The following is a 15,572-nucleotide window of genomic DNA, read 5'->3' on the forward strand; positions in this document are numbered from 1 at the left end:
TAACGTCGCGTTAGCTAGGAGCTACGTCTGATGTCCCAACAATTCACCCTGGAATCAAACACCCCGGATCCTCTGATGGCGGCATGCATACATATGTGATCCAATCAAAAGGCCAGAAGTGTGTGTTTGGGTGGAAAGCAGCGTAGCGTCGCTGTGTTTGCGTTTCATTCGGATTTAATTACAGTTTAACACTCACGAGACACAAAAGCCGCAAAGCTATGTCAGTAATTTATTTGTTGGCAAACAACTTTCACTGTTACAACAAATATTAGTTATGAGATCATTCAACTTTGAACCCATACAAAAGGAATAAATAATTACCAATAATATTGTAAGAATAATCAGGATCGTAATAATTTAAAAAAAACAAAGGAAAAAATAAAGCAATCTCAGTGCCACTTTGTTTACTCCTGCATAAAGCCAGCTGTCACTCCTCCAAGGTTCCTCTGCTGTCTTTAAACCAATAAACAGATAAATAAATAATTTCTCTCTGGGGGGGTTTGGGGGTGAAGGGGGCTCATGGGACACATGTGCAAGCTACACTTCATACACTTCCCCCCCCCTGCTAAATAAGTAAACATTGGCTTCCCATGTGGGACAGTGCGGCTGTGTGCAGGGTTCCACACGGTCAGTACACATACAAGGTGTCATCGTGACATTTTCCTTCCTTTCGTTCTTTCTTCACGCTGACATTTATGACTGGCAGTGTTCCATCCCGGACAATAACATCTCCAACGGGCCACAGTAAAACGCTAATGTCAGCTTGGCAAAAGAGAGGATTTGCTGGGTATATATCACCTTTGTCCCATTCCAAATATCTGCCACCTCCGTCTTTGTTCCCCTCCGGCTCCTCCGAAAAGGAAACGTTCCATTTCGAAAAGGACCGACGAGATGAGACCAACATCCAGCAAAGACTTAACACATCACATCTCTCCTAACCGGGGTCTGTTTGGGAGTCATTCCACCTTAAAAAACAGCCATATTTCATCTTCCCTTCAGGTTTTGAATCTACACAGTGGTAAAATATAGTAACAATAGATTTCCAAACTTAAAAAAAAGTGATAAGGGTGTCGCTATAAAAAGACAAAATTCTGTGTGGGGGCGTATATGTAAGTTTACTGTCTCTGTAGGAAAAGAAAGAGCGTCCTGAGCCGGCGTTCCTCTGCGTGTTCTGGCGTCTACATGGGGACCAGAACAGAACAGAACAGAACAAAACCAAAGCCCAACAGACAAAAGGTTTGCAACTCAAAATCGTTAAGAAAAAAGAGACTTGGTCATATGCAACATTTGTATCTGTATCTGTATTCTGTACAATACATAGAAACTGTGTGTGATCTCTTTGTCATCCTTTTGATAACCGAAAACGTTTACAGAAGAAAGAAGAAGAAACGCAACCCATTCTTTTTTTTCTTATTTTTTTTTTCTTAAAGTCAAGTCTGGTGTAATATGATCTTCCTTCTTTGTTTTCAGTGGAATACACAGTAGCCGCAGTCACTACAACTTGCAGGAATGTTACGTCAGCCCACACACACACACACACACACACGTCCAGTTTAGCAGATACGAACAGGAAGAGCACATCAGTGTGATATTGGTACAGTTTGGCTGCTCGGTTCAGGAGTTTTTCAGGGGACAGATATGATACATCCTCCACTTGATTGGCAGGTCGTAGGGTGTGGAGCCTTTTGTTGTGGGGGCCGGTTGGTGTGTGTGACCTCTGGGGGTGTAAAGTCCTGCTCCATCCTCTGGACAGGTGGAAACATCATCCCTTTATATATCTTTAAAAGTGAGAGAGACAGACAGACAGACAGACATTAAGACAGAAAGAGCTTCTTTATCCAGGGCTGAGGGCGGCGGCGCCCCTGTAGTGACGCAGTGGAGAGAGACTATATGCTATGAGCTGCTAGAGGTCCATATAGAGCAACATGTTGGGCTGTGTTCCGCACAAACATTGCAAAGTAACGTAACAGGTAGAGTAAAATTACAGAATCCCTCCCACTTCCTTTTCCTGTCTGGGTTTTTAAGTTCCGCTCCTGACTGATGTTCACAAAAATGCTCTCAGCATCGTCCCGTCAGGCTGCACCATCACGCCAACATACATCCAATCATCCCTGCTCTCGTGAACTCAGCACATCAATCCTGGAGCGGCTCAGCTCAGTCTGTCAATCAACAACACAGAATGATTTTCATTGCAAGGTCCGGACTGTGACATCGGGCTTGGGAGGGACAGAAGTCTCCAGTTTGGCTCTATAGACTGGTCACCAGGTGGGAAGGGTCTATGGGCGGCTCCTCAGGTGACGAATCAGACTCCTCCTTGCTGGTGGACACCATGTATCCATCGCTGCCACCACGGCCCATGTGGTAATAGCTCTGCAGCTCGTGCAGATGGTTCCTGGAGCCCAAGTTGGGCATGCTCTTATAATAGACATCATCCAGCTCTGGAGCCGTGGCGCTCTTACAGGGCTGCAGCTCCCCGGAGCTGTCCTCCTCTCCGTCCGTTAAACCGTTCATCTGCCCGTCCGGGAGGTCCGTCAGCACCGGCATGCTGGTGTAGAGCGAGTCTCTGTGGTTGGGCGACTGTGTTTGCTCGTCGGTGTGCTCGTTGGTCAACAGGGGGAAGAAGCTCTCGCTGGTCTCCTGGGGGATGCGGCGCGGCCGGGCAAAGCTGTGGGGAGGAGGGGGCGGCGGCGGGTGGCTGTCCGGCGGAGGGGGCCGCGGCGGCAGGAGCGGTGCGTTGGACTCTTCTCGGATGATCTCCAGGCCCAGGTTCTCCTCGTGGGGGAAGGCCGCCGGGTTGTCCAGCACCATGGGGCCGTTGTCCTCCTTGCCGCTGCCAACGCAACCGCCCACGCCGCTGCTGCTGCTGCTGCTGCTTCCTCCTGCCAGACTGCCTGCAAGAACCATCGGGAGCGGCGGCGGCGTTAGCTGGCTGACATGTGACCACCTCACTTCCACAGGGCCAGAACATTTGAGGTAATAACAGCTAATCATGTCAAATATTACAGCAGGAGAATGATGAACAGCAGCGCACACACATACTCACCCACACACTCACCCAATCACTCACACACACGCATGCTTTGATTGGCCAGCTGGACAGAACAACGCCCCCAGCCCACAGCCGGCCAATCAGATGTGTCGTTCCATGACATGAATGAATTCAATGAAATGTTTGTCGATTTGGAAGATTGTAACTTTATTGCAATCAACAGATCAATCACCTCCGTTGGCCAGGTTGCTGTTGACCAGCTTGTTCATCAGGTTGTGGTTGCGCTCGGTGGTTGACCTCTCGTGGTTGTTGAGGTAGGAGGGGATGTAGTTGGACGTGAGCTCCTTGAGGATCTTCTTCTCCAGGGTGGTCTCCTTGTGGTTGCTATGGGTACCGTAGCCCCCGGTGCGATCCAGAATCTGGACGCAGTCGCTCAGGTACTCGCTGCTGGCCATGCTGTAGTTGTTGGCATGGTTACCGTTGAGCGGGAGCGTATCCATGACGCTGGAGTCCCTTGCATTGTTCAGGATGCCCTCTGAAGTAAAGACGGACAATTATCAGGACTCTTGGATGAAGGAGCGGGGAGCAAAATGGATTTCTCAGAACAAAGACTCTTATTATTGTAAGATATGATGGTTTGTGCCGTAAATTGAGGACTAAAAAGTAACAACGTGTTGACGTTTTAGGAGAGAAATCCATCAAGCATTTAAGAGAAACCTCAGAAGTACTTTCTTCTCTCAATTACTGCCAGCGCCACGGCAACACAAAAGAGCAAAGATGGATTCGGGTTAAAAACAAGACAGTGATTGATTTTTTTTCTTTTTAAATGGTTGAGGAGTTTCCACGTTTATAAAGAATAAACAGTCAAATAAACAGCGTTGACTGGCAGAATGAATGCTTCGCTCCGGCTCGTGGAACGCTACGCCAACAAACCGAGGAAGATGACCAGATTTCATGGATTAGCTAAGGGTTTGTAATGGCTATTTAACATGGCTGACAGCCAAACAAAACGGGGCCCAGGAGCCGTTTGACAGGCGGCAGGAAGAGGGAGAAGAAAGTCAATGTTAGTGAAGTAGAAGAGTATTAATGAAACCCATACTTGTGTCGCGGTAAGGTGCTAATGGACAGCATGGAGGAGAAGAGAGAGAGGAGACACATTCAGAGAAACAACTTTCACCAACACGGAGAAGGTTTAACAAAGACAGAATGGAATCCTATGGAGTCTTAATTCCAGGTCCTTCATGTCAACAGGCCTGTTATTCTAACGTAACACACACAGGAAACACAACACCTCATAAATTGCGTTTCAAACACCGTGGAAACGAAGCAACACACGAGTCCCAACTGTCACATAAAGACCACATTCAAAATGAAGAACATATAAAACAGAACGTTCACATAAAATACGGCAAATGCTTCATGGCTCCCGAGGGGCTAATGAGGGATATGCTGAATTTGCAAACAATAATATATAGCGCGTGTCGAAGGTAGATCATAAATCGGCGCGTGAACTCATTTTGCTATTTCGATAAATTATGAGCCCAATTTTTTATTTCAGCGTTTATGCTCTCTATGTGTGAGGGAAGTGCCCAGCGGGGGGTCCCCAGAGGAAGATTGATTGCCTCACTCGGGAGCCATCATGAGGCCTGATAAGACATACAGGCAGAAGTGTGTCACAGTGGCAAACATTACAAAATGGAAGAAGCGTGCAAAACGAAGTCAAAGTCATGAGAAATAAAACTTTTTTACCAAATACAGAATAGTTGTAATAGGAACACGAGGCACACCTTGGGTGTTGTACATGCCCACCGCCGGGTTGTTATAGACTGCCGAGTCCCCCAGGAGAGTGTTATAAGGGTTGTTAGTACCATGGGGACGAAGGAGAGCATTAGTTATAAGATGATTAGCCATGGCTCCTGGTACAGGCAGAGAAAGAGAGAGAGAGAGAGAGAAAGAAAGAGAGAGAGGAAGAGCAACAGCCAAATCGAGGGAGGAAGAGGGAGGAAAAGCAACAGCCAAGTCAAGAGAGAAACAGAGGCAGAGCGGAGGTAGAGCGTGAGAGAGAGAGGGAGGGAGGAAGGGAGAGAGAGAGAGAGCGCGCGTGGACGCCGACGCAGGAGTGGAGGCGCGTGAGGCAGGAGAGGACAGGAGGAGAGTGAGATGGAGGAGAGTGAGTGTGTGGAAGGAAGAGAGAGAGAGAGGAAGAGGACAAGTAAATCAAACACGCAAACACAGTCTGAGGTTTGAGCCGAGGAGAAGCTGGACAAACTCATTCTTGCAGCCGCGGCATACAGGCAGAGGAGAGAGGGAGAGGGAGAGGGAGAGGGAGAGGGAGAGGGAGAGGGAGGGAGAGGGAGAGAGAGGGAGGGAGAGAGAGAGGGAGAGGAAGGGAGGGAGAGGGAGAGGGAGGGGGGAGAGAGGGAGGGAGGGAGAGAGAGAGGGAAAGAGAGAGAGAGAGCAAGAGAGAGAGAGAGAGAGGGAGGGAGGGATGGAGAGAGAGGGGGAGAGAGAGAGAGAGAAAGAGAGGGAGGGAGAGACAGAAAGAGGGAGGGAGAGACAGAAAGAGAAAGAAAGAGAGAGAGCAAGAGAGAGAGAGCGAGAGAGAGAGAGAGAGAGAGAGAGAGAGAGAGAGAGAGAGGTAGAGAGAGAGAGAGAGAGAGGGAGAGAGAGAGAGAGAGAGAGACAGAGAGAGAGAGAGGGGGTAGCATAGTGTATTGTGCTGTAGTTGGTCACAGTTGAGCAGAGAAGCATGACTATAGGACAGGTAATGGACACTAAGGCCACAAAAATAGTGATTCTCAGTGCATTTCCTCCTCTGGGTGGGAGACAGATCATGTACACATTAAGACAGAGAGGCAAACAGAAGACAAACGGCCGTCCCACCTCCTTCTGCACACACACACCCACACACGCGGGACCGTTTCTGAAATGATGCTACTCACACATGCAGCAGCACAGGAGCATTTAATTTAAACTAAAATAATACGCAACTTCCGTGGGCGCTGGCATAAAAACTCCGGGGAGGATGAATGTGGAATAAATCCGAAAGAGTGGACAATCTGAAGGACTTTAATGCGTGTCGGGGACATATCCTCCGCTCTGTACACCGCCATAACTGCAGAAATATAAACTTCGCGTTAAAACGAAGACATTCCTCCTCCATTCTGCTCTGCCTTCATTCCAACAAGTCAATTGCCTGTCAGGAAATCCAATTTATTCCATTCCGGCCGTATTCGCTAAGCCACAGTGTGTCGTTACTGTAGTTTAACTCTACGGGCTAAGCAGCTCTGGGCGCTATACTTTTAAAAAAACGGGCGAGGAAGGAAGGAGGGGGGGGAAGGGAGGGGGGGGGCACGTCTTAATCCTGCCGCGCTAAGTGTGCGATAATTCAGCAGCTGACACACACCGTGTCTGCTTTAGCATCAATCTGTCATGCTAACAGCTTATTAGTGGCCTAAAGGAAGCGAGGGCCACACCTCGACTTAGAGACTAACAAATGGCGCCGTTTGCATGTGTGTGTGTGTGTGACGGTGTGTGTGTGTGTGTGGCTGTTTGGGTGTCTATATCCTCATTACCCCGAGCCGTGAGACAGCCGGCCCCGTGGATTCTCTCCTTATCGTATATTACAGTCGCTAACACTAGAGGGGCGCGGACAAACACACTGGGAACAGAGGAGTGAACTCGGCCTGATACATATTTAAAAGCCTGATAAGTACAGACGGCTGCATGCAGGACGATAAGCTGCACCGTATAGACCCCGATCTCATATAGGGAGGAGAAAAACATATATACTGCAGGAGTTCTATACGTGTCCTCGCAAATCTGCAGCGGGATTCCGGCGTTGTAAGACAGCCGAGGTTTGGTTTGCTCCAGTAAGTCGAGTCTTTATCCGTATATAGTTCCTGTGCTGCGGTGCGAGCGGTGACTGACACTCTACTACTACATTTTGCTCGTCGCCGGGCTCCTAAATCCGGCGCACCTCCGTGTTCCTGCTCAGCTGGAACCGCCAAAACGCCTAGAAATGTTCTCACACTGGAATGCTGTGAAAAGCGACGACTCTCCTTGAGGAGAAAAAGGATAAGGGTCGGACGCTGCGCCTACTACTCAATCTGGTTGATGTTAGCGCTTTGACGAGAGACGACAGCTCCTGGCTGTAAAGTTTATCCTTTGGAGTCGCCAGAAGCTGATTCGCACGACGCTCCGGTAATATCTTCCCTCGCACGCCTCAGCCTAATCATAATTTTAGGGACTCGGAGCGCCTTTCGCTGAATGACAGCGCAGTCAGCCAGCCGTCTGAGCCTCCTGCTATTAATAAAGCAGACATAGTGACAGTGAGGAGGAGGAGGATGGTAGGTGTCCCGTGGTTACCTCTGTTGAGCGTGGTGGAGCTGTTGATGTCTCCGGTGATGAAGGAGGACTCCTGTTTCCTCACCGTGTCGTTCCACATCCGCCTGATGCGACTCTGCACGCGGGACGAGAGAGCAGAGAAGAGAGGGGGGGAGAGAGAGAGACAGCATGTGTGGAGGAGCAGTGGTCGATGGCGTGAAGGGGGGAAGAGGGGGAGAGGGAGGGAGGGAGGGGGGTTGTGGCAAGAGAAGGGGGGATAAACATGGTGAGCGAAATAATATGGAAACGAGCCGGGAATGTGCAACAGAGAGCAAAACAGTGCAGGTGAGGCGGGAGAAGTGGGAACAAGGTGGGAGGAGAGAAATCGCCCGTTAGTACCTCTGTGTACGCCCACCTCATGTACGTACGTGTGTGTGTGAGTCAGGTGGTGGAGCTGCATCACTCTCAACACGACCACACACATCAGCCATGCACACACGCACACACACACACACACACACTCTCACCACACGCTCGCTTGCTCGCTCGCTCCACCTGACCTTGGGAGTAGGGGAAGTAGCCGAGGCCACGACCCCCCGCGCCCTCGCTGCGGCCTCACCTGCGAGTCTGCTGTGCTGTAGCGTCCGGGCGTGCAGGCAGGTAAGCTCACCTGTGAGCCTGTGGAGTAGCGGCCGGGGGTCCGCGAGGTGGTGGTCTTACTGGACGAGGAGATGGACGTCTCCACGCTCTTGCCGCTGCAGCAGTGCGTGCGCAGACATTTGCCGTATTCTTTGCGCACCTGGCAGGGGGGACGGAGGGAGGAAAGGAGGGAGGGAGGGAGCGAGTGGTGTTACAGGGAAAACAAACGACTCCCGTGTGTATTTCAGTAACGACACACGAGGGGGGGAGAGCTAAACTTCATGTATCAGCCCCTAAATTCCTCCCTTCCGTAATTCCTTCTTCAAACCCATCATCGACAGAAAATGTAGACGTTAAAGGATTAAGTTGATAAAGTTTCCCCATCAACATCTGCCCCGACATCCCGACTCCCGGCGTCTCCGTGTGAAGCGGACGTTCTCCGCGGGGAGACGTACGACGCACTCGCGCACATGGAACATCTGCATTTAGATCCCAATCAAGTTAGAACAAATAGGACCGTAATTGCTTTTTAACAAGCTTGTTGGACTGGCAGACGCGAAACGCCACATGCTCTGTTTGAACAGCTGCGCGCCGACTTACTCCATGCATCTTGGGAGAAACCCGCGTTGGGCGGCAGGCCAAAGAAAACCTAGGCGGCGCTCTAGAGGACATCTCTCTGGATACCCGATCCCGAGGCCTGACACATAGCTTGACACAAAGCTAAGACGTACGGACGCGCGCACACACACGTACACGCCGCTTGTTTACTGGTCATACGTGGAAAACTAACAAATTTCCCACTGGACTAAAGCCAAAGCGGCGCGTTGGGGATTTGATGGATTTTCCTTCCGCTCCCTTCTCTTCCTTGGCACTCCCAGGCACGGACAGTGTGTGGGAGAGATTGTATTTAAAAAAAAAAAAACACCTCCGGATGTGTTTCCTTCTTGGAAAAGCGCTCAGCGTGAGGAGCGATGCATATGTACTCTGAAACAGCTCTAATCCTCACGGCCGGTCCTACTTTAACAGATAAAAGTGGCAATCGTGTGTTAAAAAGAGGAGGGAGGAGTTCTGAGAGGGAGCTGAACCACCAGCTGAAGCGTGCGGGCGGGCGCGTGTTTGTCCTGCCTTCTATCTCTCCCCCCGGCTCTTCCGCGTTTCTGCGTGGGAAAAAAACGCCGGCGTGCGTGCGTCTCTCTCACCTTCTTCTGTAGTATGCAGTGGAAGATGAAGATGAACATGCCCTGCAGAGAGTTGAAGATGGTGAACAGGTAGGCCATGATCACCGTGCTCTCGTTGATGTACATCAGACCAAAGGCCCAGGTCAGGCCCAGCAGACAGAGCAGAGCGATGGCCCCTATCACCCAGGATCTGCAGGGAAACAAAGAGAGGAGGGCGAGAGCTTAGTGAGCTCGCGTCAACATCATCTGGATCCCACGGCTGCAAGATGCAATTATCAAGTAGTGTGTGTGTCTTCTCCGGGATCATCCTCCGCCGTCTCACATTAAACGTTAAGCTCGGTGTTTTGTTTTATGTGGCATTATATGAGAGGCTCGTCTGGTTGTAGTGAAGTCATAACACAGCGGTAAGAAAGGCTTCATTCAAAGCTTTAGAGTGGGCTGGAGAGAATGTATTTGCTCATATAGATTACTATCACGACAGAGGGAGGAGGAGGAGGAGGGAGAGGGAGAGGAGGAGGAGGAGGAGACGTCTCAAACATGTCAGCCTCTCCATGTCACTTCCATATGAGTGCGTGCGGAGAAGGGGGGATGTTTTCACAGGGGGGGAGTGGGTCTTGAAGTCTGTTAGCTGAGTCGTGACTATAACAATTTAATGGAAAGGAATTCAATAAAAGTTTTCGGGGCTGTGAGCCTCCAGTTTGAGTGAAGCGTGTGCAGAAGTGAGTCATAAAGGCCAAATGTCAGAGGCATTTGGTTGCTGTTGAAGCATATGTATGCAGTGTAAGTCATCCCCCGAGTGTGTGTGTGTGTGTGTGTGTGCAGGAGGCCATGTGAGTGGATCCACTGGGCAGTAAGTAGAGGGACATTAGAGCCATTATAAATGACATTTCCTACTAAAGGTCACACTTTCTGCTCTGCCACGGCCGCGATGATGGCTGTTAATTTGATTGGCTGACTGGGCAGCGAGCACCTCTGCTGGGAGGAGACGGGAGACAATGGAAGGGGAAGAGAGAGGGGAGAGAGAGAGAGACAGAGAGAGAGGGGGACAGGTATTAGGAGAGTCAGGGAGAGGGAGGAGGGGAGTAAGTGAGTGAGACGGAGGTGATTGATTTGATGTTGCCCTCCGTGGCACCGCTCAGGCGAGACAGAACCTCCAATAAAGCTCGTCTGACGACCCTCTTCAATAAAGGGTACACTCATCCCTCTCCTTCCCATTCCTCCATTACACCTCTCCCTCCGCATTACTCCCTGGAGTCGCGCTCTCGCTCTCTCGCTCTCTCTCGCTCTCTCTCGCTCTCTCTCGGCCGCCCCACTCCCTCCCCATTCACATCTCACCATTATAATATTTCAGCAGCACATTCTATAGGTCAGAGGAGCTCGCAAATCACACACCAACAAGTCATCTGTGTTACAGGGCGGCCGAGGAGGCAGCGGAGTCTTGGTTAATTGAGGGACATGCATAGATAAGTGGGGCCGGTTCAGAGACACACACTCACACACGGAACAACAAGCACGCCAATCAAAACCACGCTTCCCTCCCAGAACAGGGCAGGCGTGTTTGACTGGAGAGCGGCCTTACCCAGAGCCAGTCCACAACAAAGACAAGTGAGGATGATGGCGTTGGAAAATGAGGAGGAAGAAAGAAAAGAAAAGAAAAGATGAGGGCGGTGATGATGATTAACTAACAGATGAACCACAGTAAATACAACACGACTAATGAGGTGAAACAGATTAAAAAGAATAACAAAAATTCCTAAAATGACTCTTTGATTTGCATCTTTCATCAAGCGGCGGTGTTTGATTCCGCTCGTCTGAGGAGCGGCGAGCAGATCCGCCGCCAAAACCAGAACCCAGGGAACGACAGTAAATGTGTAAATCATAAATCCAACGAGCGGGCGGTCGGAAGAGAAGGGTTTTACTTCTTCTTCCTTGGTTTCTTGGACGATTGGCATTACACATTCTGATCCCGTGCCTCTCCGCGGCGCTGAACTCTGAGCCGCCGCATATTGTTTGAATTAATACTCAGCCTTTTGTCTGGAGCGGCGGTGGAATAGGGAAGTAACGGCTTGCTGATTAGTTGGCTTATTAGAGGGAAGTGTGGTGGGGATGAAGTCATATTTCAGTGACACTCTCTCGCAGGGCTGATGTGACTAATGGTGACACGGCGGAGAATAATAACACCCTGACTTCAATGGACGCCGTCTTGGAAGTCGTGTCAGAGGAAAAGGGTGAAATGTGCGTCGTACGACATACTTCACACACACACACACTCACACACTCTCTCTCTCACACACACACACACACACACACACACACAGATCAGGACTGAACTCAATGCCATTGAATCAGTGACGATTGAAAATTGACGATCGTTGTTTTTGGCTTTTTAGTTGAACAGCAGATTCAGATGATTGTAAAACACACACACACACACACACACACACACACACACACACTTACTTGATGTTGTCCAGGCAGCCGGAGTCGGGCTTGAGAATGGCCGTGTGATGGAACATCTTATAGAGCGCGATGCCGAGGAAGATCACATTCAGCTGAAACAAACACACACAAGACGCACAAGTTCATATTCCGTGACAGCAAGCCTAATTAAAGACACGCACACACACGCACACACGCACACGCACACGCACACGCACACACACACCATTTGGTTTTCTCTCTCCACTACAGTAATTGGCTCGGGGACACAGTATCAACACACAATCAACCGTCCTTTATTTCCCCCAGAATAGCCGGAGCGTCTGGGAGGAAGACGCGGCGGCCATTACGCCCGCTGAGGATGGCCGTTTCGCCGGAGACGCAATTCCCTCGCAGATGCAGTCAATTCCTCCGCTGTGCTAATGCGTAGATATTGTAGTTTAATAACGTGTGTGTCTGGGCCTCGGCTGTGTGTGAGTGTATGTGTGTGTGTGTGTGTCCCCGGTCATAACACAGCGGTCCCACCTGCGTCGCTCGCACTTGCAGCCGCCGCCAGAGCGCTGATGGCCCGCCTGACATTTCTAAAATGAGCACAGAGCATCAGTGTGCACGCTGACATTCACCTAATTGGGAACAAGTCCCATTGCTTTTATTCTCTCCTTCTCCAGTCTCCTCTCTCACTCTCACTCTCGCCTCGCCTGCTCTTTCCTGCGTGTGTGTGTCTTGTCCATGTCCGCACGTCTTTGAGTCTATTTCCGTCTCCGTTTTGGTACAAAGTGTGATGTGTCGTTTGTTGTTGTTTTTTTCTCTCCCCAAAACAGCAAAGGAGCATTTTGTCTTGGAACAGCTCGATGAAAAGACGGCGACAAAGTGTCAAACTGAGTTGAAAGGATGAGACTGTTTTGTTTTGAACCTGAGCCCCGTGATAACATTCAGACTGTTCTGAGCACAGCGACGTTTCGGAGCAAAATGGACTCGATCTCGACTCAAACACCTCCAAACACACTGTGCTTATTTATACCCGCCTGTATGTGTTTACAGCTACACTGTAGGAGTCAACACACACATACACACACGCACACGTTCCAACACGCGTAGCTACTTCCTGCTTCCAGTGCAGATACAGGTGCACGGATCAAAAGAATGAACCAATAAAATGATCGATTGCCGTTACGGGGGAGCGTTCACTTTGCTTCTTACAGCGTCCCAGAGGGGCGGTTACTCATTCGCTCCCTCGTCTTCCGGTGTTTTCTACTGCTTATCCTTTGAGGCTCGGCTTGAACATATGCCTGGTACCATATTTTTTACTGTATTAGATAGATAGATAGCTAAAAGATGAAGAGCAGCCGTGTAGCTCCTCATCTCCCGTTGGGCTCGTTTGGTAGAACCGTTTGACCGTCAACGTCAACCTCTGCAGCGATGATTTCATTGGTCAAAGCAGCTCCGGCGTTGTCACGTCAAAGATCCACGCGCACAGGAACAATTCGAGAGTGACAACATCTGGTTCTGAACACAAAATACCGCGAATACAAGCGGAAGCAGAGACATTTAGAGCTTTTGAGGATCTGAGATGTGAGACATTTGGAGTGCGAGGGCTGGTAAACAAACACACTCTGCTCTCAGGGCGGACAGACTGCGCTCTTGAATTATGATGAGACTGTGTCCTCGTATCCAACAGCCTCATTATTTGGACCCTTTGAGTCGTAGAACTTCAAAAGTGTCAGCAGTTAGCTTGAAGTTGCGGAGTTGGGGCACAAACAAATGTTGTAACAGGGCTAAAGTTAGCCAAAAACAAACAAACATACCCTTTAACTCACCATCTTTGCTCCCCTGTTATGTAACTTTTAAGCGCGTAGGTTAGAAATAAGCGCCGTGCGTGGGCTCTGACTTGTGGAGGGATCAAGAAATAAAGATCTGATTAAAACAGTTTGTACTCTGGTATGTTCTTAAGATTCAGCTTGTTGAAAAATGTGAAACGGTGAGTAGAAATGATTCGACTGACACCAAACGTTCTCAGGAAGATCGTGTAGGGAGATTAACACCTTGACGTTCCCCGCCGCTCCTGCGCGAACGTGTGGCAGCCGGTCTTACTTTGTAACAAGAAGTACTGTGTCACATAAGCGGGAGTGTGTGTGCGTGTGTGTGTGTGTGTCTCACCATGATGATGAGTGTTGCAGGGCCTATGAAGCTCCAGATAAAGTATGTATCCAACCGCAGCCAGCACCTAGAGAGAGAACGAGAGAGAGAGAGAGAGACATCACACACAGGAAACAGAGGGAGTAGGAGCAAGAGGCGCTCTGGGATTAAAAACATGCCCCAGACTCAGATAGATGTGAGGAACGCAAGATTTACCATCAGAGGACAGGACATGTATCTCTCCCTCTCTCTCTCTCTCACACACACTCACAGGAGAAAAGCAGTACGTACATGACACACAGTATATCATACCTATCAGGACGGGGGAGGGGAAAGGAATGAAAGACGGAACGGAGACCAAAAAAACAGCGAGAAAGGTGTTGCGGGAACGGCGGGCAATAAGGCGACGAGATGCATCAGGCTCAGGTGAGGGAGGGAGGGAGGACGAGCCGCACACACACACACACACACACACTCCCCCTCCTCCTGTTAGTGGCACAGATATACGACTCGGTCACATCCCTCGGCCTCAAAGATATGACACGGCCGCGCTCATTTGAATACTGAGTTATGGACACGGCCCTCAGCGGGGGAGGAGGGGTGGGGGGGGGGGGGGCGAGTGTGGCGAGGTTAAAGGAGAAGGAGGGAAGAGGACACACACACACACATAGAAAGAGAGAGAGAGAGAGAGAGAGAGAGAGAGAGAGAGGACACCCGCCTTATACGTTAGCGCGCGCCCCAAGGTTAGCACCGAGCTGTAAAAGGATATACTGCTGTGTGCTAAAGTATATTACCCCCCAAACATCTTCACTCATCAATAGCGGCGACAAAACGAATGAAAGGAGGAGAGACCAAGAAGAAGAAGAGGAAGGTAAAAAAAAAAAGTCCCAGAATGCCCTCTGGTGAGGTCAGGGCCCGACGGGGTTGCAGAGAAAAGAGGTGGCCGGCGGAGCAAAATGGCCGACTGATTCACGAGCAGCTGCTGTTGAATTATTAATCTTTCAATTTCCAGCACATTAGAGCGGCCTCTCCATTATGGCTCCCTGACTGTGTCACCGTATCCTCCATTAGGGCTCCTTTGCTAAGTCACTGCCACCTTCATTACGGGGACGCCAACCCCAGTCGGTGCCACCGGCGAACAGCGAGTGTGTGAGTGTGTGTGTGTGTGGGCGCGTAGATGTGCGTGACAAGGTGACACAGCGGGGTGTAAGGGGATGATATTTCCGACGCGCGATTAATAAAAGGTTTTACTACGTTAACAGTTGTGACGATTTCTTCCCGGGTGAAGAAAGTACCAGACTAAAACACAGAATGAATCTTTTAAACCCCGACTCTGTGATTTGCTCGATGCGCTCCGCCGTCGCTTCGTTCCGCCGCCCGAGCCGTTGCGATTGTTCCGGAGGCGAGTCGGGCGAGTCTCTCCTCCGCTGTCTGATTATTCATCCAGCGCGTTGGCATTTAAGATTCTCATGTTTTAATGATTTTTCCTCGCGATGAAATATTGATCTGAAGCGTCACGTGGACGAGGGCGCCGCCGTGGCCCCAAAGGGTTAAACGCTGCTAAATTCCTTCGCCGCGCTTCAAAACTTTTGGGTGCCGAGGTGAGGTGATGTGTTGTGCGTGGCCGGGTCTGGGGGCCGCGGGGGGGCCGTGGGGGGCGGAGATCGTCCCCCCGGTGGGTGTGAATCATTTAACAGCCCTGTACCGCGCTGACATTCTTCACTTTCACATACGGAGGCGGTCATTTATAAGCGAGGCGAGAGCCGATAAGCTTTTACGTGCAACTGGAGCGGCCGCGTCCCAACATTAATGTCCTCCTCCTTTGCCTTGCGTGTGACTTCAGACTGAGAGGATAAATGAGGGGA

At 50.2% G+C, this 15,572-nt stretch overlaps 1 protein-coding gene across 2 annotated transcripts in view; it reads right to left on the reverse strand.

The window, feature by feature from the left end:
* Nucleotides 1-1,637: 1,637 nt before the first annotated feature.
* The window catches only part of adgrl3.1 (adhesion G protein-coupled receptor L3.1), a 101,312-nt gene continuing 87,377 nt past the window's right edge, over nt 1,638-15,572 (reverse strand). Inside the window, exons 18-24 of one of the 2 annotated variants that reach the window (XM_076145677.1) lie at nt 13,729-13,795; nt 11,593-11,684; nt 9,154-9,322; nt 7,986-8,114; nt 7,358-7,451; nt 3,222-3,524; nt 1,638-2,891 (exon numbers count right to left, since the gene is read on the reverse strand). In XM_076145677.1, coding sequence (XP_076001792.1) covers nt 2,248-2,891; nt 3,222-3,524; nt 7,358-7,451; nt 7,986-8,114; nt 9,154-9,322; nt 11,593-11,684; nt 13,729-13,795 — 1,498 coding nt within the window. In that variant the 3' untranslated portion in view covers nt 1,638-2,247. Of the gene's footprint in view, nt 2,892-3,221; nt 3,525-7,357; nt 7,452-7,934; nt 8,115-9,153; nt 9,323-11,592; nt 11,685-13,728; nt 13,796-15,572 lie in introns of both variants that reach the window. The other variant, XM_076145676.1, reaches the window with a different exon arrangement.

This window comes from Genypterus blacodes, unplaced genomic scaffold, assembly GCF_046128005.1.
Source record: "Genypterus blacodes isolate CSIRO-AG114 ecotype Tasmania unplaced genomic scaffold, CSIRO-AGI_Gbla_v1 ptg000030l_1, whole genome shotgun sequence".
Taxonomy (NCBI): Eukaryota; Metazoa; Chordata; class Actinopteri; order Ophidiiformes; family Ophidiidae; genus Genypterus; species Genypterus blacodes.